We start from the raw sequence: 24,908 nt of genomic DNA, 5'->3' as shown, positions 1-24,908 counted from the left end.
GTATTTTAGATTTAATCATCCTTTCCCGTAACTATTGATGTATTAGTCATTTTTTCTCACTGCATATCTCACTCTGACAAATCATGCTTTGAAAAATAACTTTAGTCTACTATTCTATCCTGAGCGAGAGTACTCAGACTGGCTGATATAAAGATTCAGGCCTCCATGGCAGTCTATTCCTACATTGGGATTGGAAGTGAGAACATAAGGCTAAACAGGCTCCATGCTGGTAGCCATTACCATCCCTGCCTCCTTTGTCTGATTCCTCACTCACCAAGCAACCCCGTCAAAGCCATTTGACTTCTCCTATAGAACAGAGAAACCCATGTAGAAATGTCAGCCAGCCACCACGAGTACCTAAGGCCACATAGCATGAGTTCTCCCTCTAAATTAGAATTTGGGTCTATATGACAGCCACAAAACAGATCTCCTTGAGCCTTTACTTTTTAATGTAGTGAATTTTATACATATATTATCATTATTTTTTTTTGGAAAGATGATTTTTTTTAATTAACCAAAATGCTGTAAAATGTTTTATCTGCATAGATACTGAGATCTATTGCTGACATCTCTCACTCATCAGCTCTTTAAATGCCATTCTCTCCCACAGCTACTACTCTGGCCCTGTCATGTCTGAACTCTCCTTAGCTTTTAATAAAAGAAAGGCTTTGGAAACACATCAACTTCACAGGAAAAGGAAATTTTTATTCTAAAATAGAAAATATTCAGAATATGTTCTGCTTAACTTTTTAGTTATCTTGAAGGCACTGGCCTTCCCAAGTAGGGGAACTGACTAGTCTAACAAGAAAATGATGTATTTGGAGGCTTCAGCTAAACTTGAGTCCATCTCTGGGCACTCTCTTCAACCTTAGGACATCGTGGAAAGTAACTGGTTAAGTCTTGGTCATCCACACTCAAACCTGGTTTCTTCGTCCTTGTCCTTATCCTCACCTTACTCCCTCTCCTCCCACTCACTCCTGTGGACTGATGATTGGTCACTGTTCTGTTCAAGGCTTCTGTGAACCTTCAGTGACCTCCCATAACCTAGCCCATAGGTCCAAACTCCTTAACCTCACTTTGAGGGCCCCACACAATAGACTTATTTTCTGTATCTGCCCAACAGGATTCTTCATAATTCTGGTCATTTGTCCTCTCGTTCCCTCCTTTGTCTTGTTCCATGGTTTTCTCTTTGATGGCAACGGCCTCCCCGGTATTTCTAGCACTGAAGGTGAAGCCATGAAGTATAGGACATAAGTCTGAATAGTGGGCTAGTGTTTACAGTTAATCATTTACCCATAGCAAGTGGGGTTTAGGGGACATTTGGTTTGGCTTCATAATTGGTTCTTGTTGGTTACAATGTTGTGAGGAAATGTAATTTCAAACTCAGATGTAAAAAGTAGAGTGATGTGGAAATGAAAAATTCACATTTTTAAAGATCTGTTTTTCCTTTCTAACAATGGATGGGGCAAAATCAGATTGCCCAAATGTTTTCTATAACTCTGAAATGATTACAGTATTTCACAACATTAATGCTTAAGCTACTTTGGAGAGTAACAGACTTTTCCAATAAATTTTAGAAATTTAGAAAAAATAGACACTACCCTAAATTACTACATTTTGGTAGAGTGATTCTAGACCAATCCTCTATAAAATACATGATATTGGTTCCTAGGTTGTTTGCCTGATGAACTTTTAAACTGCTTTATACTTATAAAAGATAATATTTAAATCATATTTAAGGTTTCAAAAAAAGTGGCTTATGTTGGGCTTCTGTTTTCAAGTGAAAACTGTTATGCTCAAGTTTTTAAAAATACATTTTTAATTGCTTCTAGATAGAGTGACACTTTTTTGGGAAAAGTAGAAAAGCAAATCAGAAATGGGAGGAAGTCACTGAGGAGTGAAAAATGAAGCAGTTGCAAATTATAAATTTTTGTAGCTGTTCACTTTAGGATACCTGGGATCACAGAGCCACTGGCTATTATTTTAGGATTCTTGGAAGGTAGAGACGGTCCTGGAAAATTGCAGGAAGAACAATATATACAGCTCATTCATTTTTCAAAAGGAGCAAAGGGATACCCTGACAATTAAAGATTAGTTTTCTTAGCTGTAATCCTGAGATGAAAACTGTAGAACAACCCTCAACTTATGGTATAATCATTTAGAGGCATGCTGGATCCTGTAGAGGAACAGTGTGGCTTTATGAAATTCTGTCAGACAATTTTAATTTCCTCCATGACAGTGTGATAGGACATGTAGCTTAGAGGCTAGCAATAGGGCCATTTATCTGTCTTTTATTCAAGCTTTCAATTCTATCACACACGTGATGCCCAGCAGCCAGTGAGGAAAATATGTTCAGCACTGTTTCTCAAGCTGCAAGTCCCAGAGAATTCCATGAGAGTTTTTTAATGTTGTATTCTTGTAAAGATGATTCTCTCTCTCTTTTTTTTTTAAATATTTTTATGTGGTGAAATATAGCATATATACAAGAAAAAAAAACCAATAAATTTCGAAGTACATTGTGACAACTAACCATAGAACAGATGCCAGAATTTGGCATGGGTTACTGTACCACAATTTTAGGTTTTGCCTTCTAGCTGCTCCAAGACACTGGAGACTATAAGAAAAATCAATATAATTCAGCAGAAATACTTAGTTGTTAAATCCTATCTTCTCTGTTATAATCCTTCCTTCTCCTTTGACCTTTCTCCTAGTTTTTATGGGTGTTTGGGCTCTGCTCATTCTAACTTTTTCATGTTGGAAAGGACTGTTGATGATACGGGGTAGGGGGATGGAGCTAGTTGATGTTCTTGGACAGGCTGGCCCCTCTGGGTTCCAGAACTTAATAGATGATTCTCTTTTTAAAAATATTCTTCCAGTTAAAAAGGAAAAGCTAACTTCTGTTTTGCAGTTTTAAAAATGCAACTGAAAGATCTTTATATAGAAGTACTTCAGTTTCTTAAGTCAGGGTTTTCCAAAATGATTTTGGGTCCCCAGATGTGTTTTGGAGGCTGTATAACTTGGTCCCAGCAGGAACCAGATGGCACAATTAAATGGGGAAACTGCAACAACTTACTAAAGGGATTGTTTACAAAGGGGTGGTAGGCATTAGGGAAAATAGCAAGGGACAGTGCAGCTGGGAATATGTGTTACCAGCTCTGACCTGAGGTGGCTAGAGGGGGAGCAGCTGGAGAGGACAGCAGGATGGCGAGATGCTGACGCGGCCTGGGATGGGGCACACTGGCTCCTACCCAGCCTTAGGAATGGTTGCCAGTCCATGAAATCACATGCAAATGTGGATGCCTATGTGGGAGTGCGTCTTCTTCTGCAGAGAGGACCTATAGCTTTCGTCAAGGGTCTCCCAAATGAGTCCCAAGAGCTAAGAGATATATTTTTTTTTTTTTTTAAAGGAAAGACAGAGAGAAGGAAGGAAGGAAGAAAGGGAAACATCTTTTAAACATTTTCTTGTTTTATTGTATTTTGTTTTTCCGTTTTTTGTTACATGGGCTGGGGCCGGGAATCGAACCGAGGTCCTCCGGCATAGCAGGCAAGCACTTTGCCCGCTGAGCCACCGCGGCCCGCCCAGAGATATATTTTTGAAAGAAGGAAATAAAATTCAACCAGACTTTGTTTTATTCCTCAAAGTGGCAGTTTATAGCCTTTATTAAGCACCTACTGGGTACAAAGCACTAAATAAGCTTCTATAACCGAATACAAATAGACCAGGAGATGTTATGTAACATATTTTGCACCACAAATCGAATTTTACCAAAGTAGTAATTCAACTTCAACTGCTTAATGTGTGGGTGTTTGGGACTGAAACATAGAAGGTAATTGCTGGTGATGGCTCTTAATGAGTTCACACAGCAAGTTACATTGACTAATATAGACACATTGCTCTGAAATGTTGCCCGATTAACTCAGCTAAGTATTTGCTTTTCATTTGTATTTTTGTGTGTTTGTGTGATTTTTGTTTGTTTTTTGTGTTTTTTTGTTTTTAGTTTAGCTTTTGTTTATGTACACAGAGCATTATGTGTACATATATGCATATGTATATACTTAAACTTTATATTATATGCATAGCATTATGTGTATAAATACACACGTAACTTTATGTTACACATATACACACATAATAGCATTATTGTACACACATACAAATATACAAAATATTCATTCACTCCTGCTATGTGCTAGGTACTGTGCAGTTTGCTGAAGATGGAGATACAAAATGATTAAGATACTGTTCCTGGAGTTGAGAAGTAAAAGAGCTTGATCTTTACTATGAACTATTCCGGAGCACACATTCAGAGACTCTGCTGGAAGATCTCTTCTGGATTCATTGTTGTAAATCAGAGGCTCTCCATTGTGGCTGCATATCACCAGGAAAACTTTTTAAAATAGAGTTTCCCGGTCCCACTCACATAAGGGAGACCTGAGCCCACCAAATGCGAACAGGCTAAGGAATCACAACCCAAGTATATGAAAAAGGATCGATACTCTCAACACAACATATGAAAGAGAACAAATTGATATCTTCTGAGAGCAAACCTAGTACCTAAGGAACAAGGAGGGAAGGAATGATGAGCTAAGGTAGAATTAAGCTTGGTGACCTTCTAAAGGAAGTGAATTTAGGGCTTGGTTCTAACAGAGGCGTTCACGCTGTATGAGTGAACAAGAAGTTCTGCACATCACTACCATTGCACACGAACACTACACACAAGTTCCCTCTCCACAAAGTGAGATGCAGTGACAGGGACCAGTGTGGGTGGGGCTATGCTGAGACAGGTATGGAAAAGGAGAGGAGTCTTGCAAAGACTCAGAGCAATTCAGTGAGAGTTTATAAGAGAAAAGCTATGAAGAGGATTAATTCTTCATTTAAGAAATATTTCTTTCATACTCAGTGTGCACCGAGCACTGTTCTAGGTGATGTGGGCACAGCAATAAATAAAATGGGTACCGTCTCTGCTCTCATGAGCCTTATAGTCTAGGCACGAATCATTAAATAATCACAAGCCATAGCATAATTACAAGCTGTGATGTATTTTGAAAGCACAGTTGAGGACACTGACAGAGGCTATGGGTGACGCTGGGAGGAATCCGATTTGAAGAATAGGAAAGGCTTTCCAGAGGAAGATAACTTTGATTTGAGATTTAAACCAACAGCAGGAGTTACACTACCCTCCCCCTGTCTACATGGGACATGACTCCCAGGGGTGTGGACCTTCCTGGCAATGTGGGACAGAGATCCTGGAATGAGCTGAGACTCAGCATCAGGGGATTGAGAAAAACCTTCTCGACCAAAAGGGGGGGAAGAGTGAAATGAGACAAAATAAAGTGTCAATGGCTGAGAGTTTCCAATCAGAGTCGAGAGGTTATCCTGGAGGTTATTCTTACGCATTAAATAGATATCACATTATTAGTCAAGATGTAATGGAGAGGCTGGAGGGAACTGCCTAAAAATGTGGAGCTGTGTCCCAGTAGCCATGTTTCTTGGAGATGATTGTACAATGATATAGCTTTCACAATGTGACTGTGTGATTGTGAAAACCTTGTGTCTGATGCTGCTTTTATCTACCTTATCCACAGATGAGTAAAACATGTGGAATAAAGATGAATAATAGGGGGAACAATGTTAAAATAAATTTAGAGTGAAATGCTGGTGATCGGTGAGGGGGAGGGGTGGGGGTATGGTATGTATGAATTTTTTTTCGATTTTCTTTTTATTTCTTTTTCTGAATAGATGCAAATGTTCCAAGAAATGATCATGAGATGAATATGCAACTAGGTGATGATATTGTGAATTACTGATTATATATGTAGAATGGAATGAACAAAAGTTAAGAATGTTTGCGTTTGTTTGGTGTTTTTGGTATTTAAAAAAATTTTTTTAATTAATAAAAATAATACAAAGTATTAAAAAGATGGCATAATAAAAAAAAAAAGAGTAGGAGTTAACCAGGGGGCCCTTCAAGGACAGGGGACAGCAAAAGGTCCTGAAATGTGAAGGAATGCTGGCATTCATTAAGGGCCCCCACTATCCTACACGACACTGCTGTATGAATCAGAAAAGCCCTCCTCTCTGAGTAGATAGGGCTCACAGCTACGTGAACAGGGTACAGGCTGGATTTCAGCCTCACTTGTCCCCTCAACTGAGCACTCCTGTGTGACAATCACTTACAAACGGTGGCTCTGAGTACAACGGAGGAACCTCAAAGCAATGTGCCGAGAGGGCAGAGACAAGGGGAGAAGTAGGGCAAGAAGAGATGGACAGGTAAACTGGACCCAGTCATGAATGCAGACGCTTATAGGCTGTGCTAAAGGCTTGTGTCTTCATTCTAAGACCAATGTGACATCTTTTAAGCAGGAGAATAACCCAATCAAATATCAAGAGTGGGAGCAGTGAGATCAGGAGTGAGCTCCTGCAGGGGTCTAGAAGGCAGAAGTTGATGGCCTGGGCTAGGATAGGTGCAGAGAGAATCAAATGAATTGGACCAATTTGAGATATATTTAGGAGAGTCAATTAATAGGACACGGTGATTGATTTGATGTAGGTGTGGATTGGAAGTGGGAATGAAGGAGAAGAAAACATCAAAGAAGTTTTGTAGGTTTCTGACTGGTGCAATCAATACCATTTACTGAGATGGAAACACTAGGTGGAAGAATGCACATGCACACACACACACACACTCACACACACACTCATTCCTAGTCAAGAGCTGAGAGGAGATGTGAATATAATTATATCATTGTTTTCTTTCACATTCTCCCCTCTCCCAGTTAAAAGGAAAGTAAAGTTTTCTCAGAATAGACAAGGTAACACTTCAAACTGAACCTTATGGAGGTCACTCCAAAATGGTTTCTGCATCTTAAAAAAGATATGAAACAAATGAAAACTTCGTCAGAAATGGACTTTAACTCCAGTCTCTATTTTTGATGGTTAATTATTGGAGTACCTTGAAAATTTATTCTGAGCATTTCTATTGTCAAATGAAGTTCACAAACTGATGCGCTCTCAAAGGGACTGTTGGTGATCGCTGGTTAAAAGGAAAAAACATTCTGGAAGCACAGACAGGCCACTTCAGAATGAACCAGCCTATGGCCTGTTGAATGCCAACAGGGAATCCCGCCCTGTGCTTCCATTCTGCCCCATGAATGGTTTGGTTCCAGGATCAATGATCCATATTATTATGAAGCACTATTTGAGCCACAACCATATAAATATAAATGTAAAAAAGTACATACTATACAAGTTTGACAGTCACCCTCTCCCCACCCCTAGCAGTGTTTCCCAAGTGCTGTGTGTGTCGGCTTTAGAAGAAATCCCAAGGCCGGATCAATTTATAGAAGCATGTTACCCCATGTAAGTAACACCGTGCCTCCCAGAGCATCAAGTGGGACAGGGGTACAGACAAGGGTGGACAAGGACTTGCTGCAATGTCACACAGGACTGCCCTAATACCTTGAACTCAAGGCAAAATCTACTGGTTAATAATCCATCAGTCTGTTTGGTTAATATTGAAAGAGAAAAAAAATACAATCTCCTCCAAACCAGATTTCCTTTAAAAAAAAAAAAAAGGAAAAATTGCTAGAAGGCAATTTATTCACTTGTGATTTCTGAAGAAAAAATGAAGATCTTTCTATGCATTACCAGGGGTTTGCATTTGGAAATAAGGGTGTAATCCAAAGCAGCTATACTCTGTGATAAAATCACAAACATAGGCATACATACATAAACCTCTATTCCTGCTCCTATTCCGAGGTGCACAGAAATCATGTGGGGGTGAGGGGGGGACGAGTAGAAGCAAGGTCACATTTTCCCAAGGGTAACTTTCCCATCTAGAGCTACATTACACTGGCACTTTTTTCTGTAAATATTTTGAATGTGCATGATCAATTTCTGTCACTTGTCCAACACCTAGAAGTGCCTGACAACATTCTAACATGAATCTCTGGACCGGTTTCAGAAATAGAGCGGCTGGTAACAGTATCTACAAATGGCTGATCTATTTTGATGTGAGCTTAATTATTGCTGCATATGAAACTCCAAATGTCACAATCCAGGACTTTTTAAAATGTAATTATTAGGCTGATTTGTTAACATTCTAGAATCAAATTTGAATTTTAATTTAATGCAAGTATGAAATCCTTTTCTAATAAATTAATTTTTTCACCGAAAAGGGATTTTATAAAATCACTCCCTTCCAACTTAAGCAGGTAGATGAGAACCATATAAAATACACCATAGATAGCAAATGACAAATGGCCTATTACAACTTGAACTACAGACTTCCAGGGGAAGGTTGGGCTGCCCAGTTAGGATGTCTGACTTTGGAATCCAAGCCGCTGTTTGATGAATTTGGAGATGAGGAGCTGGGGCCGTTGCTGGTATTCTACCAGAATCTCATGGGCAGAGTTGATCTGGTCACATTCAAGTCTGTCAAGAAGCGTCACACAGACCACAGCAGCTAGAACAGTGAACAGCACAATTACTGAAATGAATGGGTTTATCTCCTCTATAGAAAAGTAAACCAAACATGCCAGGATCCCCAATATATATATTTTGCTTGTTTTCCCTGTAGCGTATGTGCAACCTGCTGAACCCTTTTACCCTGCCATGCAATTCATATTTCTGTGTAATCCCACCAGACAGTTCATCTGAAAGAGCTACTTGAAATTATTTTGAGCATTCCCAGTTTTTCCTCCTCCTAACAATTGGCTAGATTCAAGTTCAGGAAAGCACTGTATTCAGGATATGAACAAGGAGGGAGCTTTGCCATCCAAGACACACACACATATTTACAGTTCTAGAGAAGGCACTCTTTATTTGAGGATATAAGTAGAGTTCTAGGTATTATTCCTGAGGTAACATTTTACTTGTTGGAGCAATATTTGCGCTTGCTCGCTGGAACTTTGCTGAGATCTTCCGTGTTTGAAGACAGGGAATAGAGGAGATATATGAAATGCAGACCTCAGGAAATAGCAATAAAGAGGAGTGCTGGCCCTCAGGAAATGTGAAAAGAAAAATAAGGTGAATTTCTTGAACATAAGAATCAGCTCCATGAAAGAGCAAATCATAATCATTTAATTATGAAAGAATTGGATTAAAAATCTTATGGTAGATAAAAAACTAACGAAGTTTTTATTTTAAAAAATGATCAAAAGTAGTTTTGACAAAATGAACCTCTTATTTTTGAGACGTCACCAGGAGTGCATCTGGTTTTGCTCTACTAGGAAGGGCTAGAGAGGAGAAATGGATTCCATATGATTTTTTAATTGTCAGTTTCGCATCAAATCTTGATTTCAAGGAATGTGATTATATATATTAAAATTAGTATCAACCACTTTGAATTGATAATACTATAATAATCATCTTCATATGCAGCAATTTTTAAAAAGAATTCAGCATACATGGGATTAGACATGTCTTCATTAACAAGCTAGGAGGGCATGGAGGCAGAGTTGGGTAAGAATGCAACACTTATTTCTCTGGTTTCCTGCTGCTCCAGGTTCTTTAGAAGATCTGGATTTGAGAAGGAAAAATGTACTGTAATCATAGTAGATGCTCACTTTTTTATTAGTTTTAGTTCTTGCTTTTTGTTGGCATTTATGATATAATTTAATCCTTACAGCTGTGCCATGAGCTAGGTTTTATTGTTGTCCCCTTCTGATGAATGATGAAATGAGGGCTTGGAGAGGTGAAATGAATGGCCCACTGTGAGACAGCTAGTAAATAATCTATCAGCCCCCAGCTTCCAATACGGCTGAGAAGAGCTTCCTAGCTTCCATCTACTCCTCCTCTGAGCAGGCACAGAGTGAACCATTAGGCAAACCTGACCTGACCTGTGTGTCAAACTGACCCTCCTGTTCAATGAAGTGAAAAGAACTGAAAATATTCAACTTGGGCTAAGTCAAATATTTCATCACCTAATCCCTTATTTATTCAAAACTCACTTGGTTGTAAAGGTAAACAAGCAAATAGGAGAACTAAAGACGCTCCCCAGCTTTTCAAGTTAATGATCAGCAAGTCTGTGAAGCCTGACATGGGCTGGCAGTAGCAAGGAAAAGTTGAAAGTCCTTCTCTAATCCTTTACTTGGCAGAAGGATGAAAGGAAACCAGTGCTCTGTACTTTCACAGAGCAGTAGCAGACTTTACTAAATGTCTTTTCTGGAGATTTCACCGGTGATGCCAAAGACAGAAAAGAACAGGTCGCAGCAATCTCAGTGATGTTTTCTTGACCCTGCAGACCCCATTAACCAGTAGCATGTAATAACTTGTCACCTAAAATTACTGTTTCCGTGAGCAATTAAAAGGGATTATTTACCCACAACAATTTATTGAAATTAAGCCTGAGCTTTCCTACCATAATCTTCAGGTTGGGCAGGGAGGGTGGCTCCTGTGGAGGGACACTCAGTAACTTAGCTGTCACCGAGAAGGCTGTCAGCTCGCTGAGCTCAGGCCAGGAAGTGATGGGAGCACACAGGTCTGGAGATGGAGCTCAACACAACCCGAGCTGCACCAGGAACTCCAAGACATTTTGAACTCTTTGGGATCATTTATGCTGCCTTTGAGAATCTGATGGAATTCATCATTGGAATCTCTTTTCACAAAATTACACATATGCTTATATACTCAGAATATTCATGTGCAATTTCAGGGGCCTCAGAGGCCCCGAAGCCCACCTGTGAATCCTTAGGAATCCAAGGACTCCCAAGGGACACCTGCTTTAGCCCCACTACGCGGATTCAGAATGGGCCTCCACTGGTTTACACATGAGTGGAGGGCACAGCTAGCAGGGTTGGGCACAAACACCCAGGTGCACAGTGGAAGCCAAACAGGGTAGCTTTTGGAAAATGGCAAAGCAGCAAAGATTAGCTTTGGTGTTCCCAGCATGTCCCTTATGTCCATTCCTCCTCCCTCTCATGGCTCCTTTAGCCTCTCAAGGCTTGAGTTTATTAAGCAAACACCACCTTTGTTCCCTGTATGCCTGGTATATAAAGCATAGCAATCTCTTTTTAATCAACAATCCAGAGCTTTTCACTGACTGTATCTCTTGTGAGACATCAATCTCAGGCTGTTGGAAGTTTATCAAAAACCAGATGGAGAAAATTTATATTCAAGCGGCTGGTCAAAACTAATGGGTGTAAGAACAACTTGTTCTACTTAGTTGTTTCTCAAAATGTGTCCACTGACTTACATCAGAATCAGAGTTTAACAATGCAGATTCCTAGGCTGTATCCCAGGTACACAGAATCAGAATGAGGGGACTGGGAGAACAGTGAATCTGTGCTTTTTTAAAAAAACTTCCCAATTTAATCATTTTCACATTAATATTTGAAAATTATCTCTTTAAACCTTTAATCACTAGCTCTGAATAAAATCAAGTTACCAGGAATGTTCACACCTAGACTCTAATACTTTGGGTCCCAAAGAAATGCTTAATTAGAACCAACATTAAGCATTATGACTATGAAGAACTGTTTCACATCTTTATTAAAAGTGTTATTGAAGGCATTGTCCATTAAAATATTGCTGATAACATCACTTAAGGTTAACGTTTGTTTTAAAGTTTTTGTCTTGTGACAAACCATAAACCCTTCCTTTTTTTCACATAATGAGATCTGTGCAACCCAGAGTATTTTCCATTTTCCACTTGACCACCGGGAATCCCAGAGCTAAATCTAAAATACTGCACTCCTGGATAGCCTCTCAGCAGCTCTTTTAAATGTATGTCTATTATGTTTACCTTTGTTTAAATGATATTATTATACACTCATCTTTTATTGTAAGCTGCCACTAATGCTTTTTCAGATGGGTGAAAATACAAATAATCTTTCAATAGAAAAATACGTTGCTTTTGCACACCATATGGAATACTTGAGAGAGTGTGGTTCAGGAGATAGCTCTCAGTTCTAGTTCATCTCTATTTTGGTCTAGCCTTGTTTCCTTGGGCAAGTCACTTACTCTTTAGTCCTCATTTCATTCTTTGGTTTGGTCTCAGAGATGTTCCTGAGCTCCTGAGATTCTGAGTTTGTGTGTCTCCTATGATCTTGTTGGTGTGAGGACCATGCTGTCATCTCCAGGTGGAGACCTCCAGATGCAACCCTGGAGGTTTGAGCTTCTGATGGAGGCTGGACCCCCCAATCAGGCAGAAGTCAAGGTGGACAGAGGATGGCGTCCCTTACCTCAGGGGGAGGTAAGGGATCCTCAAGCAGGGGAAGACTGGAAGCCTCTTTGAGGACAGGGGAGAACAAGTCACCAGTAATACCAACCATACAAGGGATAAGTCAATGGCCCTAAATGGTTCTTTAAGTGTGAGTGTGTTGGCGGTAGGAAAGGGAGGTGGACTGTAGGGAGGTGGAATTAAAACAAATCATACAGAACTATAGACATTGACCTTGATTGAAGAAATGCAAAAAACTTAAGGAGCAAAAAGAAACAAATTGTTTTTAAAATATCTTGTCTCTGTATAAGTACCAACTGAATTACCTACCATTTACTTAGTCTGATTTCCCAAATATGATTTTGGGGACTAAAGAATGGTTATGTGTGCTATTGAATAAGTATCAGCTTAACATTTTCTTGGATTCTAATACAAAACTCTCCGGTATATGTTCAGCCCTTAGGGCTTGCCTCTTGAAGTAGCACAACTACCTGCTCACAACTTTTAAAATAGAAAAAAGCAGCATTGACATTTTTAATGGTACAGCATTTTGGTTCTTCTATCATGAAACTGAACCTTGTGCATGATGGTGAGGCTGCTGGGAAGAAGCAGCATAGCTTGATGCTAAGGGGCCTCAGTCAGACAGAATTAGGTTCACATTGCAGCTCGGCCACTTATTAACTAACTGTCCAAACATGAGAAAGTTACTTAACCTCTCTGAGCCTGTATTTCTTTTTCTCCTGTGAATGTGAAGAAAACTATAATAGGTTGCCTCATGCTCTTGTGTACTGGTTTTATAAAATTCTAAGTTTTCTCTACTTTAGAGTCAAGAAATGTTCCAGCTTCAGAGTGAATATAATCTTTATATCCTTATTGTAATATCTTTTTTACTTTATAAATGATTACAGCCCAATATCCTCTTGGGACCAGCAGAAGAATATAAAAATAGAATTAAAGTCAAGATTCTGCTCTTTTTCACTGAAGAGTAATAAATATTATGAAGACTGAATATATCCCCAAAGTTACCAATATCCATCAAGAGAAATAACACTGAATTCTTCCTTTAAAGAAAAGCTACTGAAGATGGCGGCTTAGTAAGACGCGCGGGTCTTAGTTCCTCCTCCAGAAAAGCAACTAAAGAAACAGAAACAATACAAAACAGCTCCCGGAGTCACGACAGAGACCAAAAAAAGACAGCGTACCCCATTCTGGAACGGCTGAACGGGTAGGGAGAATCCACTGCTGTGAGATACCCGAGGGGTGCACGTTTTCCCGGCTGGGGTGGCTGGCGTCTGGGGTCCCCTCCACGCACGTGGCTCCCCTGTCTGACTGGGAACATTGGATAGCGGGGCCCTCCCGTCACGCTTGGCGTCTCGGGCCAGCTGGGCAATTTTGACCGGCACTCCCCCAAGCCACGGCCAGCGACCCCTGCCTCCACGCGCGGTTTCCCGGGCCGACTGCCCCGCAGACAAACGACCGCCACGAGCGCCACCTACTGGGCAGGAAAAGAAAAACAGAGCCCAGAGATTCCACAGAAAAACCTTTCAACCAGCTGGGTCCCACACCCAGGGAGATCTGATCAAATGCCCAGACACCAGCAGAAAATAATGGATGACGCTCGGAAAATTGAAGATATGGCCCAATCAAAGGAACAAACCAATAGTTCAAATGAGATACAGGAGCTGAGACAACTAATGCTGAATATACGAACAGAAATGGAAAAACTCTTCAAAAACCAAATCAATAAATTGAGGGAGGACATGAAGAAGATATGGGCTGAACAAAAAGAAGAAATAGAAAATCTGAAAAAACAAATCACAGAACTTGTGGGAGTGAAGGACAAAGAAGAAAGAATGGAAAAAACAATGGATACCTACAATGGTAGATCTAAAGAGACAGAAGCTACAATTAGTGAACTGGAGGATGGAACAACTAAATTCCAAAAAGAAACAGAAACTATAGGGAAAAGAATGGAAAAACTTGAGCAGGGAATCAGGGAACTGAATGACAATATGAAGCGCACAAATATACGTGTTGTGGGTGTCCCAGAAGGAGAAGAGAAGGGAAAAGGAGGAGAAAAACTAATGGAAGAAATTATCACTGAAAATTTCCCAACTCTTATGAAAGACCTAAATATACAGATCCAAGAAGTGCAGCGCACCCCAAAGAGAATAGACCCAAATAGGCGTTCTCCAAGACACTTACTAGTTAGAATGTCAGAGGTCAAAGAGAAAGAGAGGATCTTGAAAGCAGCAAGAGAAAAACAATCTGTCACATACAAGGGAAACCCAATAAGACTATGTGTAGATTTCTCAGCAGAAACCATGGAAGCTAGAAGACAGTGGGATGATATATTTAAATCACTAAAAGAGAAAAACTGCCAACCAAGACTCCTATATCCAGCAAAATTGTCCTTCAAAAATGAAGGAGAAATTAAAACATTTATAGACAAAAAGTCACTGAGAGAATTTGTGACCAAGAGACCAGCTCTGCAAGAAATACTAAAGGGAGCACTAGAGTCAGATACGAAAAGACAGAAGAGAGAGGTATGGAGTAAAGTGTAGAAAGAAGGAAAATCAGATATGATATATATAATACAAAAGCCAAAATGGTAGAGGAAAATATTATCCAAACAGTAATAACACTAAAAGTTAATGGACTGAATTTCCCAATCAAAAGACATAGAATGGCAGAATGGATTACGACCCAGCAATACCACTGCTAGGTATCTACTCAAAGGACTTAAGGGCAAAGACACAGACGGACATTTGCACACCAGTGTTTATACCAGCATTATCTACAACTTCAAAGAGATGGAAACAGCCAAAATGCCCATCAACAGACGAGTGGCTAAACAAACTGTGGCGTATACCTACGATGGAATATTATGCAGCTTTAAGACAGACTAAACTTATGAAGCATGTAATAACATAGATGGACCTAGAGAACATTATGCTGAGTGAGTCTAGCCAAAAACTAAAGGACAAATACTGTATGGTCCCACTGATGTGAACCGACATTCGAGAATCAGCTTGGACTATATCATTGGTAACAGAGACCCGCAGGAGTTAGAAACAGGGTAAGATAATGGGTAATTGGAGCTAAAGGGATACAGACTGTGCAACAGGACTAGATACAAAAACTCAAAAATGGACAGCACAATAATACCTAAGTGTAATGTAACTAGGTTGGAACACTGAATGAAGCTGCACCTGAAATATGCTTTTTTGTTTGTTTGTTTGTGTGTTTGTATCTTTTGTTTTTGTTTTTTTCTTTTTCCTTTTTATATATATATATATTATTAGTATTATTATTTTAATTCTCTTCTCTATATTAACATTCTATATCTTTTTCTGCTGTTTTGCTAGTTCTTTTCCTAAATCGATGCAAATGTACTAAGAAATGATGATCATACATCTATGTGATGATACTAAGAATTACTGAGTGCATGTGTAGAATGGAATGATTTCTAAATGTTGTGTTAATTTCTTTTCTTTTTTTTGATTAATAAAAAAATTTAAAAAAAAAAAAAAAAAAAGAAAAGCTACTGTGAGTGCTACAAATGACTAAAGACATAGGAGATTTAAGTAGAACCTAATCTTAGATAAATATTAGATTTCACATATTGCAGTGCAAGCAAGTTCATGTCAAAAGGCAGCAGTGCCATTCCAGCCAATCCAAAAGAACACCTAGGGCAATATATAAGATTCCACAAGGGTTCCATGCACTAGAGTAACTTTCCAGAAACCTACAACCTCCAGATGCATCCCTAGACCAGATAAGTCCTGATAGAGGGCCCAGCCTCTCCAGAACATCAGATAGTTCCATCTCCCTACCCCATATTAGTGACAGACCCTTCCAACATGAAAAAGTTAGAATAGCCATAGCCCAAACACCCCTAAAGAGAAGGATGGAAAGATCAAAGGTGATGGTGGAGTTATACAGTGAAGACAGGATTTAACAAATGAATATGAATGCTGAATCATTAAATTGATATCTCTTTTAGTCTCTAGTATCTTAGAGCAGCTAGAAGCAAAAACCTAAAATTGTGGAATTGTAACCCATTTCAAACTCTGAAATATGTTCTACAACTAAATGCGGTGCAGTGCTTTGAAATTTATTGCTTTTTTTGTATATATGTTATTTTTCACAAAAAAAAAAAAAAAGAAGGAAAAAAAAGTTGATTGTGATGATAACAAAGTATTTAAGCCCTCTAGCCTCCTACATTCTGGAGCAGCTAAAAGGAAAAATCTGAGAAGATCATATGGTAGCCCATGATAAACTCTGGGATCAGTCCTGTAACCATTTGTGAGGACTGCTTTGAAAACTGTTGCTTTTTTATTTCTTTGCTTTGTATATATGTTACACTATGCAATTAGAAAGTTTTTTTAAAAAGGCAGCAGTGTCTAGAAATTGGATACAAACTGAACTTATCACAAGTCCACAATGAAAAAAATGATCATCTTTAATCAAAATGTCAGGGGTGTAATTAAAGTAGATTTATTCTAAGAGAGAAGGAGATAGATGCATAATATAAACTGATAGATGAATGCATCTGTTCAGCATTGTATAGTGGGTTTACATTATTCTGAAGATTCAGGCTTGGGATGAAGAATGATTTGGTGAATTCTACTATTTCTCTTGACCCAAATCTTTGTAAACAACAATGGATTTCTGCTACTTTTATCTAGGATAAGGAGCTCAGGATAACAACAGTTACTAATGGGTGTTCTAGGCCTCCCTGTGGGCAATTTGTCCACCTTCAAATACCAAGAAACCCAGGGCCTCTTCTACAAATATAGCAGAAAAGTATTTGCATGAACCTTACAGTAAAGGGAGACTCAACTTCAAGCCTTTGACTCCTCTACTTTGGATAGTTAGGAGGTATTCCTAAGTCTTTGGGACAATTCTAAGCCGCTAAAGTGACTGGGAAATAAAGGATCCACTTGAGTTTGCTATGGCCATTTTCCATGACAAAGAACAGTCCAGTAACCATTCTTTTCATACATTCATTTTTCCTTTCCTTAAGTCATTCAGAAAATATTTACTGACTTCCAATATGGCAGGTATTATTCTAAGGGCTGGGAATAAAATAATGAAAATGATAAAGAAGTTCCTGCTCTCATAGTGCTTATATTTGAATGGAGAGATAATGAATACATACCTCCATGCAGTAATATGTGTAAATTAATATATGTTAATATATTAAAAGACCAGAAATATGTAATGCAAAAATATGAAGGTGAATGCCATGATTGTGGTCAAGAGAGTTTAGTTTAGGTATATGTGCTGGTTTGAAAGGATTTTGAATCCCAAGAAAAGCCATGTTTTAACCCTGATCCAATCTTGTGGGAGCAAAAGTTTATTTTAATCTCTATCAATAATGTAGGTTGGAATCTTTTGATTAGACTTTCTCCACGGAGATGTGACACACCCAATTGTGGGTGTTAACTTGATTAGATGGAGATGTGATTCATCCATTCCAGGTGGGTCTTGTTTCATTACTGGAATCCTTTAAAAGAGAAAACATTTTGGAGAGAGACCAGAAGCAGCAGAACCACAAGAACCATGAGAGCCCAGGCAGCCAGAGACCTTTGGAGATGAAGATGGAAAATGCCCCTAGGGGAGCTTCATGAAACAAGACACCTGGAGAGAAAGCTCGAAGACATTACCACGTTCACCATGTGCCTTTCCAGTTAAGAGAGGAACCCTGAATGTCATCGGCATTCTTGAACCAAGGTATCTTTCCCTGGATGCCTTAGATTGGACATTTTTAGAGCCTTGCTTTTATTGGGACATTTTCATGGCCTTAGAACTGTAAACTTGCAACTTAATAAATTCCCCATTATAAAAGCCATTCTGTTTCTGATATATCGCATTCTGGCAGCTAGCAAACTAGAACAGTATTCATGCAGATTTATGGTGAGACCTGATATTAATTGTCATGATAAGAGGTAGTGATCCACATGGACCAAAGACCTCCTTCTGCCAGGTGGATGCAGGGTCCTAACTTGCTGACCCTTAAAGCTCTAGGAGATCCTTGTTTAAATAAAAGGTTATTTATAAGTAGAAGCCATCATGCATCATCATCTTAGTATGAATTCAGAGAGCATGACATAGAAGTCCCTCAGAAAAGGCTGCCTGGAGAGACAGGGGGTGATAAGCCATCACCAGTGGGGGCTGTAGGACCTGGGAGGCCAGTGGCCACCTGTAAGCCCTGAGCTCTTGGAGCCAGGGGAATCCTATTTTCCAATGTTTCTTGCCATTAGTATATCCTCCATAAATTCCTCCGTTTCAACAGCTGCTTGTGCTTGCACTCTCAGCGCTTGCCCAAAGCAAGCTCTCCTGGCTCACACAGAGTGCACTATAAATGGATTAAAATCAAAAGGTGCCAGGTGCCAGCTTCCAAGCTTTTCTGTAGCATGGGAAGGATGTTAGGAAGTGATGATGAAAGATGGGACATAACAGCATCATATAGGTGGGATTTTGTCTGTTTTCTAAGTGGCTGATCTTCCTGGGGGCACTGTACCAGGAATCCACCTTTGAAATAGTGGCTTCTGAGAGGAATAAAGAGCCCCTGCCACCGTGAAGAAATTTGGACAGAAATAAATCCCAAAATTACCAAATTATGGAGATACAGATTCACCTGTCAGTATGAATGTTGGCAGCCCAGTGGGGGTCAGCTCAATGAAAGAGCTGCAGCCGTGGCCTGGAAGAGAACTATTTGCTGGCTACCAGCAGCTGCAGCAGCAGCAGAAAAGGAAACTACAGCAGGGAGCACGAACTACAGAAAGGTAGTAGAGGAAAGAGTCTAAGAGGAGTAGGTGCAGGTGGCAGAGAGAGCAAAGTCACAAAGATTTGCAGCAAGGACAGGAAACTTCTCCTAACAGAACAACTTCCCTATGGTTTTGCATTGCCCTTATGGAGAGGCAAACTCAGTTGAGTCTCGGCTCTGTGTTCACAAGCACAGAGCCCTATGCAGGTGGCAGTCAATGCTTCTTAAGGAAAAATTGATGGTTATCCCAAACTGACACCAGGGCAGCATGTCAGTGACTAGGACTTTTACGATTATCCTAAATGGTTACCAGAATCTACTCTATTTACCTATTGGATAGAGACATGACTCAATAATCACTTGTTTCTTTAATAAATAAATGTGTTGAAGCATTTCCTGGAGCAGAAATACCTGAGTCCAGGTGTCCCCGCAGGCTGTGTGCAGACTGGACTCTTGCTCAGGCTCCACTAATGTGTGGAGAAGAAAGCGGAAAGAGGGTATTAAGAATGACCTTCTGAAAAGGACAAAGATGCATTTGTTTTTCTTCTCTCCTATATTATGAGGGTATGTGTTTGCTTATATTCTGAGAGATGTTACGTTGTTAAGGTTCTACAATTAATCTCTACTGAGGAACCGTTTTCTATAACTTTTTTCTAAAATGTATTTTTAGAAATTGCACCACATACATTTTGTTTGTAGTTAGATGTATTAAAATTCACTGACTCTAAGGATAAATTTTCATGCATCACCCCATGGGGATGCCTTCTCAGATTCCTTTGCTCCTTCTTCCTCACCTCCCCCAGATTTTAACTTTTACTTAAGGTCCTTTTCTTGTCTGTGTCTAATTGATCTTATCAATTGCATGGTTTAAAATGCCATCTATGGGTGACCACTTCCAATTTTACCTCTCCAACCCAAACCTCTTGCCTAAACCCCAGATTCATAAATCCAACTCCTTCTCTGGCCTCCATTTGAATGTCTACTACCTCCAAATGCTCACCCAGTTTTCTCTTTTAATTCTTCCTTCCAAATGTTCAGGCCCTAATCTGTGAATCCTTCTTTATTACTCTTTCTCTCAGAATTCATGCCAAATTGTCAGCAAATCCTGTTGGATTGGCCTTTCAAATGTATCCAGAATCTAACTCCTTCTCGCTATCTCCACTGCTACCACACTGATCCATCATCTTACACCCAGATTACTGCAATAGTAACTCATCTAACTCATTCCCTGCTTCTACCCTTGAATCCATCAGTCTCTTCTCACCCAGCAGGCAGAGTGATCCTCTGAAAACACAAGCCAGATCCAGTTACTTCTGTGCTCAAAACCTTCCAATGGCTTTTGACTTCGTTCAGAGTAAAAGCCACAGACTTCACAGTGACCCATACAATCTGCACCCCCCCCCATCTCCTACCACTCTACTTCCACTCCCCGCCCGCCATGCTGGTCCTCTTGTTCTTCCAACACACCCCATACGCCCCTGCCCTGTGGCCTTAGATCCACACTGCTCATAATGCTCTGCCCCCAGGTAGAGTCATGGCTCTTATGTAAATGACCCTTCTCAGCGCACCCTGATCATGCTATTTATATATATATATATATTTTTTTTTTCACACTGCAGGCACTGGGAATCGAACCGGGTCTCTGGCATGACAGGTGAGAACTCTGCCATTGCATCACCACCACCTGCCCTGATCATGCTATTTAAAATTATATCTTTCCTCCTTACCCAGTGATATATTTTATCCTTCCTTGCTTTATTTTCCCCATTGCACTCTTCAGCATCTTCTGTCATCTATCATCTATCTCAATCTACCTTTCTATTTAATCTATATCTACCCATCTAATTCTCTGTCTATGCCTATCTGTCTATTATCTCATCTATATCTATCTGTACTATCTATCATATATTATCTGTCTATATCTATCTACCTTTCTACCTAATCTCTATCTATCCATCATCTCTATCTCAATCTCTATCTTTTATCTTATCTATCATCTATCTATCTCTTTATTGCTTGCCTTTCTCCCCACAATCTCAGCTCTATCAGCACAGAGAGATGTGTCTGGGTTATTCACTGCTATGTCCCCAAGTGCGTGCACGCTCAGGCCTGTGGTTCTTGCACAGATAATGATAAAGATAAAATATTATGAAGCAATGATCTGATTTAAAAACCTGCCTTCTTAATATCATCCTATGTTCCCAATAGGCACTGTATAAAACAGATTTGAATGTTCCAAGAAATGATCATGATGATAAATATGCAACTATGTGATGATATTGTGAATTATTGATTGTATATGTAGAATGGAATGATCAAAAGTTATGAATGTTTGCGTTTGGTGTTTTTTTGGTATTTTAAAGAAATAAAAAAATTAATTAAAAAGAAAACAGATTTGAAACAATACATATCTTATGAACTTTTTTTCTGAAAAAGCTCATTGTTTATGAAATGCAAAACCATGAGGTCTGAGAAAAGTTGCTCTGACATTTTCCTGGACATCATTGTTAACATCTAGGGACTGCCTCCCATGCAAAAAATATTATTTTAAGATGGTGCTATTCCACTTGAGAGCTGAAGCTTTCATGGTGAATTTATAAACAATTTTTTCTTTACTTTGTAGCTTTTCACTTTTCTATCAATGAAATTTATAATTTTTCATCTAGAGGCTGACTCTGAAAATAATTTAAAACCACAAAGAATAGTTATGCTGATTAGTGCTTGTGAAAATTATGTTTTATTCCAATAAATTTTCTTGGTGATGAGCAAAGGTTGGTGATTCTATTGGAATAAGTTCACACAAAAAATTAAGCATTCATGCAGCACCCATGTTTAGCTTCTAAATATGATTCTCCATCAAAAGAAAACAGGGCTTCTTGGAGAAATGGCTGATTCCAGATTTGAGGCAACGAAAATAAAACTGGACCCCTATTCCTGCTATGTCCCACAAGAGGAAAGTGTTCAAGGACAGAATAGGATTATATCAAAAAGAGCACTCCAAAAGGGGCATTGCCTGTCCAAATTTGGGATAATCTGAGTATCAAAAGGAATAATGATAGCAATTGTTTATAACATACTGATTCTTTAAAAATACCCAAAATTATAGTGACCTCCCTCTGAAAGAAAGGAAAGGAAAGAGAGAAATAGTTGGAGGATGAAAATCTCTTCCTAAAGAAGAATGTTGGCTAATAAATGTAGGAGAAATGAGAGCATCAGAAAATCACCATTTTGCAACCAATGCTAAAAAACAGTTGGCATAAAGGATGGCACACAATGCCAAACTATCATCCCTGAGATTGCTTGCTAGTTACAAAGAGAAAACTTTAATTTTTCAATGGGGAGATATGGCAGTTGTTGCTTGAACCAAGTACTCAAGCCTGGCACTAATCATATTGTGGCGTTGTCACGTTATGTCCACCTGATATAATGCAATAGGAAGTCTACACCATCTCTTATGAAGTGTTCTTGCCTAATCACCTAGGACCTCACTTAACAGTTTACTGGAAATACATGGTATGGAGGAGCAAGTTAAACAGCACAACGAGGAAACAATCAGACAAATCTAGGATGTGCCTATGCAACAAGGCCTTGGAGAAAGAAAAAAAGCAGTGAAACTCTTTTAGGTTAAAAGAGCACAGAGACAAAACAACTAAGTAATACAATGCATGAAGTTAACTGGACATTGGATAAGTTTTATAGTTATCAAAGATCTTTTTAGGAAAATCGGATAAATTTAAATATAGAATGGATATTATGTAATCCATTCTATATTTAAATTTATGAATTAGTTTTACTTTCCTTAGCTTTTCTTAGGTATGATAATAGTATCGTGGTCAGTAGAAGAATTTCCTTGTTCTTAGGAGATGCTGCTGAGGTACGCAGGAGTGAAGTATCAAGATACTTGCAAGTCATCTACAACAGGATTCATTTTGTTAAGTGAATATGTGGTCTGTGTGTGTGTGTGTGTGTGTGTGTGTGTGTGTGGAGAGAGAGAGCACAGAAGTGGCAAAATATTAAAGCCCTGAAACTAGGTGAAGGGTATATAGGTGTTCATTATACTGTTCTTTCAACGTTTCTGTATTTTTAATTTTTTTTTAAGTAAAAAGTTGGGAAAAGTAAAACTGCAGGTAAATTAATTTTAAAAATATACTACTCCACTGATGTGTCCTTTTAATGGACTATTTCAGGAATATTTTATTTAAATCATGTCTCAATAAATTCAGTTGTAACAGAAAATAGATGCCACTATTGGACACTTGAGGTTTGTTGTCCTCATCTACATAATGGTAATAATGTCCTGCCCACTCACAAGACATTATTAGTTCATGCATATTATAAGCATATTAAAAACAGTCATAAGACACGCATTCAACCCAAAAGAAAGTATAGCTGGAGTCCCTTTGCTTCTCCTGAGGAGTGAAGAAAAACTACCTGAGAGGAGAATCTGACCTTAGGCCTGCAATGAAAAGCTTACCTTTTAGACCACAAAGTCCACACATGGCCGCAAACACCGTAGATTCCATTTCAATATTCCTGATGCCAGCTTTATATGCTTTCTTCAAGTAATCTAACTTTTTTTCTCTGGAGAAACAGCACAGCGCTCCATCTAATCGTCCCTGGCCTGGAAAAGAATGGAGAACCTTTGACGACTTGATGTCCCCTAAGTGGCCGCAGTGTGGCTGACAGGCTTACTGTTGGCCAGAGCACTCTGCAGTCATCTCTAACTCTTGAGCTGCTCCCCAGGCAGGATAAAGCTTGATGTCTGCATCTTTATACCAAGCAAGGAGCAAGGGAGGAGTCCCCATGGCCTGAGAGCCCCAGCTCGGCAAGTAACCATTGAGTGACCACGGCAGCCAGAGCTGTTCCTTGGGGCCGAGTGATGGGGCGAGGGGTCACTGAGGGCTCTGTCCTTTAAGGACTGAACTCAAGTTGCTTCAGTAACTAGGAGATGGCCTGGGGACAGGTTCTGGGGTTGAAGAAGAGCCTTCAAGACGGAATAGTGCTCCTAAGTTCCTTAAGGATCTAGAAAGTGGTTTGGGCAGCTTGAATCCACTTGGGCCTACACATATTGCGGCTTCTGAACGTTCATCCTGACATTAGTAGCTATATAGAGACAATCCATTTGCCTGTCTTCATACCTTCCACATCCCTCTCGGGCTGCGTGCTGCCCCTTTGTGATCTTTCTCCTTTCCACGCTGCCCTAGTTCATTCATCACTTAATTTCACCTATACTTACAAACAGGGACAGGAAGTGGAGAAAAGCCTGATGCTAATACTGTGCTACCAGCCTGTACGCACCAGGAATGGAATTTCTCCACTCCCCATTCCAGCATGGCCCCAGCCAAGGTAAATGGGCTAACAGCACTCTGTCTCCATCCAGTATTTTCATAATCTTCTTTTTCTCTCCCTTTCTTCTATCTTATCCAGCTGTTCCCTCACTGCTTCTCCTTGCTTTTTTCTTCTTAGGAGTTCCTGTTAACACTGCTCACAGAAGTGTGGTTTAAGCTGATTCAAAAGATGCCCCTAAAGCCACACAGCTAGTGACAGTGAGTGCCTGGGCGCTGACAGAGGCTCTGCCCAGCATGAGTGCAGCAGCCGCACCTCACCTCCAGCAGACAGAGTCCTGGACTTGGGCTGGGGCTGGCCAGGGCTACCACACATATATTATTTTACATTCTTTATGTGATGTTATGCTATTTCAAGAAGCTAAAAATCTTGGTGTTGTTAAGAATGTTGGCAAAATAATTCACATTTAAAAAAATACAATGCAGGTCAAAGAAAATACACTGAAATTATATATATCTATATATATAGTTAAAAAAATTAATATAATACTCTAACTTTTGAGCCAAAGGGAGATTTCTTCCAAAGTATTTTATAATGAAATGATATGCATTTTGATATGACAATACTAAAACACAATTATACTACAAGATTTCCAGAATGCTCTCCAAGGCTAGGTACCAACCCTT

At 39.4% G+C, this 24,908-nt stretch overlaps 1 protein-coding gene across 3 annotated transcripts in view; it reads right to left on the bottom strand.

Moving 5' to 3' along the window:
• Positions 1-3,632: 3,632 nt before the first annotated feature.
• UPP2 (uridine phosphorylase 2) overlaps positions 3,633-24,908 on the bottom strand; it is a 43,596-nt gene continuing 22,320 nt past the window's right edge. For all 3 annotated transcript variants that reach the window (XM_077153896.1, XM_077153897.1, XM_077153898.1), the window contains 2 exons: positions 23,411-23,557; positions 3,633-8,465 (listed from right to left, as the gene is read on the bottom strand). In XM_077153896.1, the coding sequence (XP_077010011.1) occupies positions 8,314-8,465; positions 23,411-23,557 (299 nt within the window). In that variant the 3' untranslated portion in view covers positions 3,633-8,313. The remainder of the gene's footprint in view (positions 8,466-23,410; positions 23,558-24,908) is intronic.

The sequence above is a fragment of the Tamandua tetradactyla genome, chromosome 3, assembly GCF_023851605.1.
Source record: "Tamandua tetradactyla isolate mTamTet1 chromosome 3, mTamTet1.pri, whole genome shotgun sequence".
NCBI classification, from domain to species: domain Eukaryota; kingdom Metazoa; phylum Chordata; class Mammalia; order Pilosa; family Myrmecophagidae; genus Tamandua; species Tamandua tetradactyla.
The sequence above is the reverse complement of the archived record's forward strand: the minus strand, read 5'-3'. Positions and strand labels throughout refer to the sequence as shown.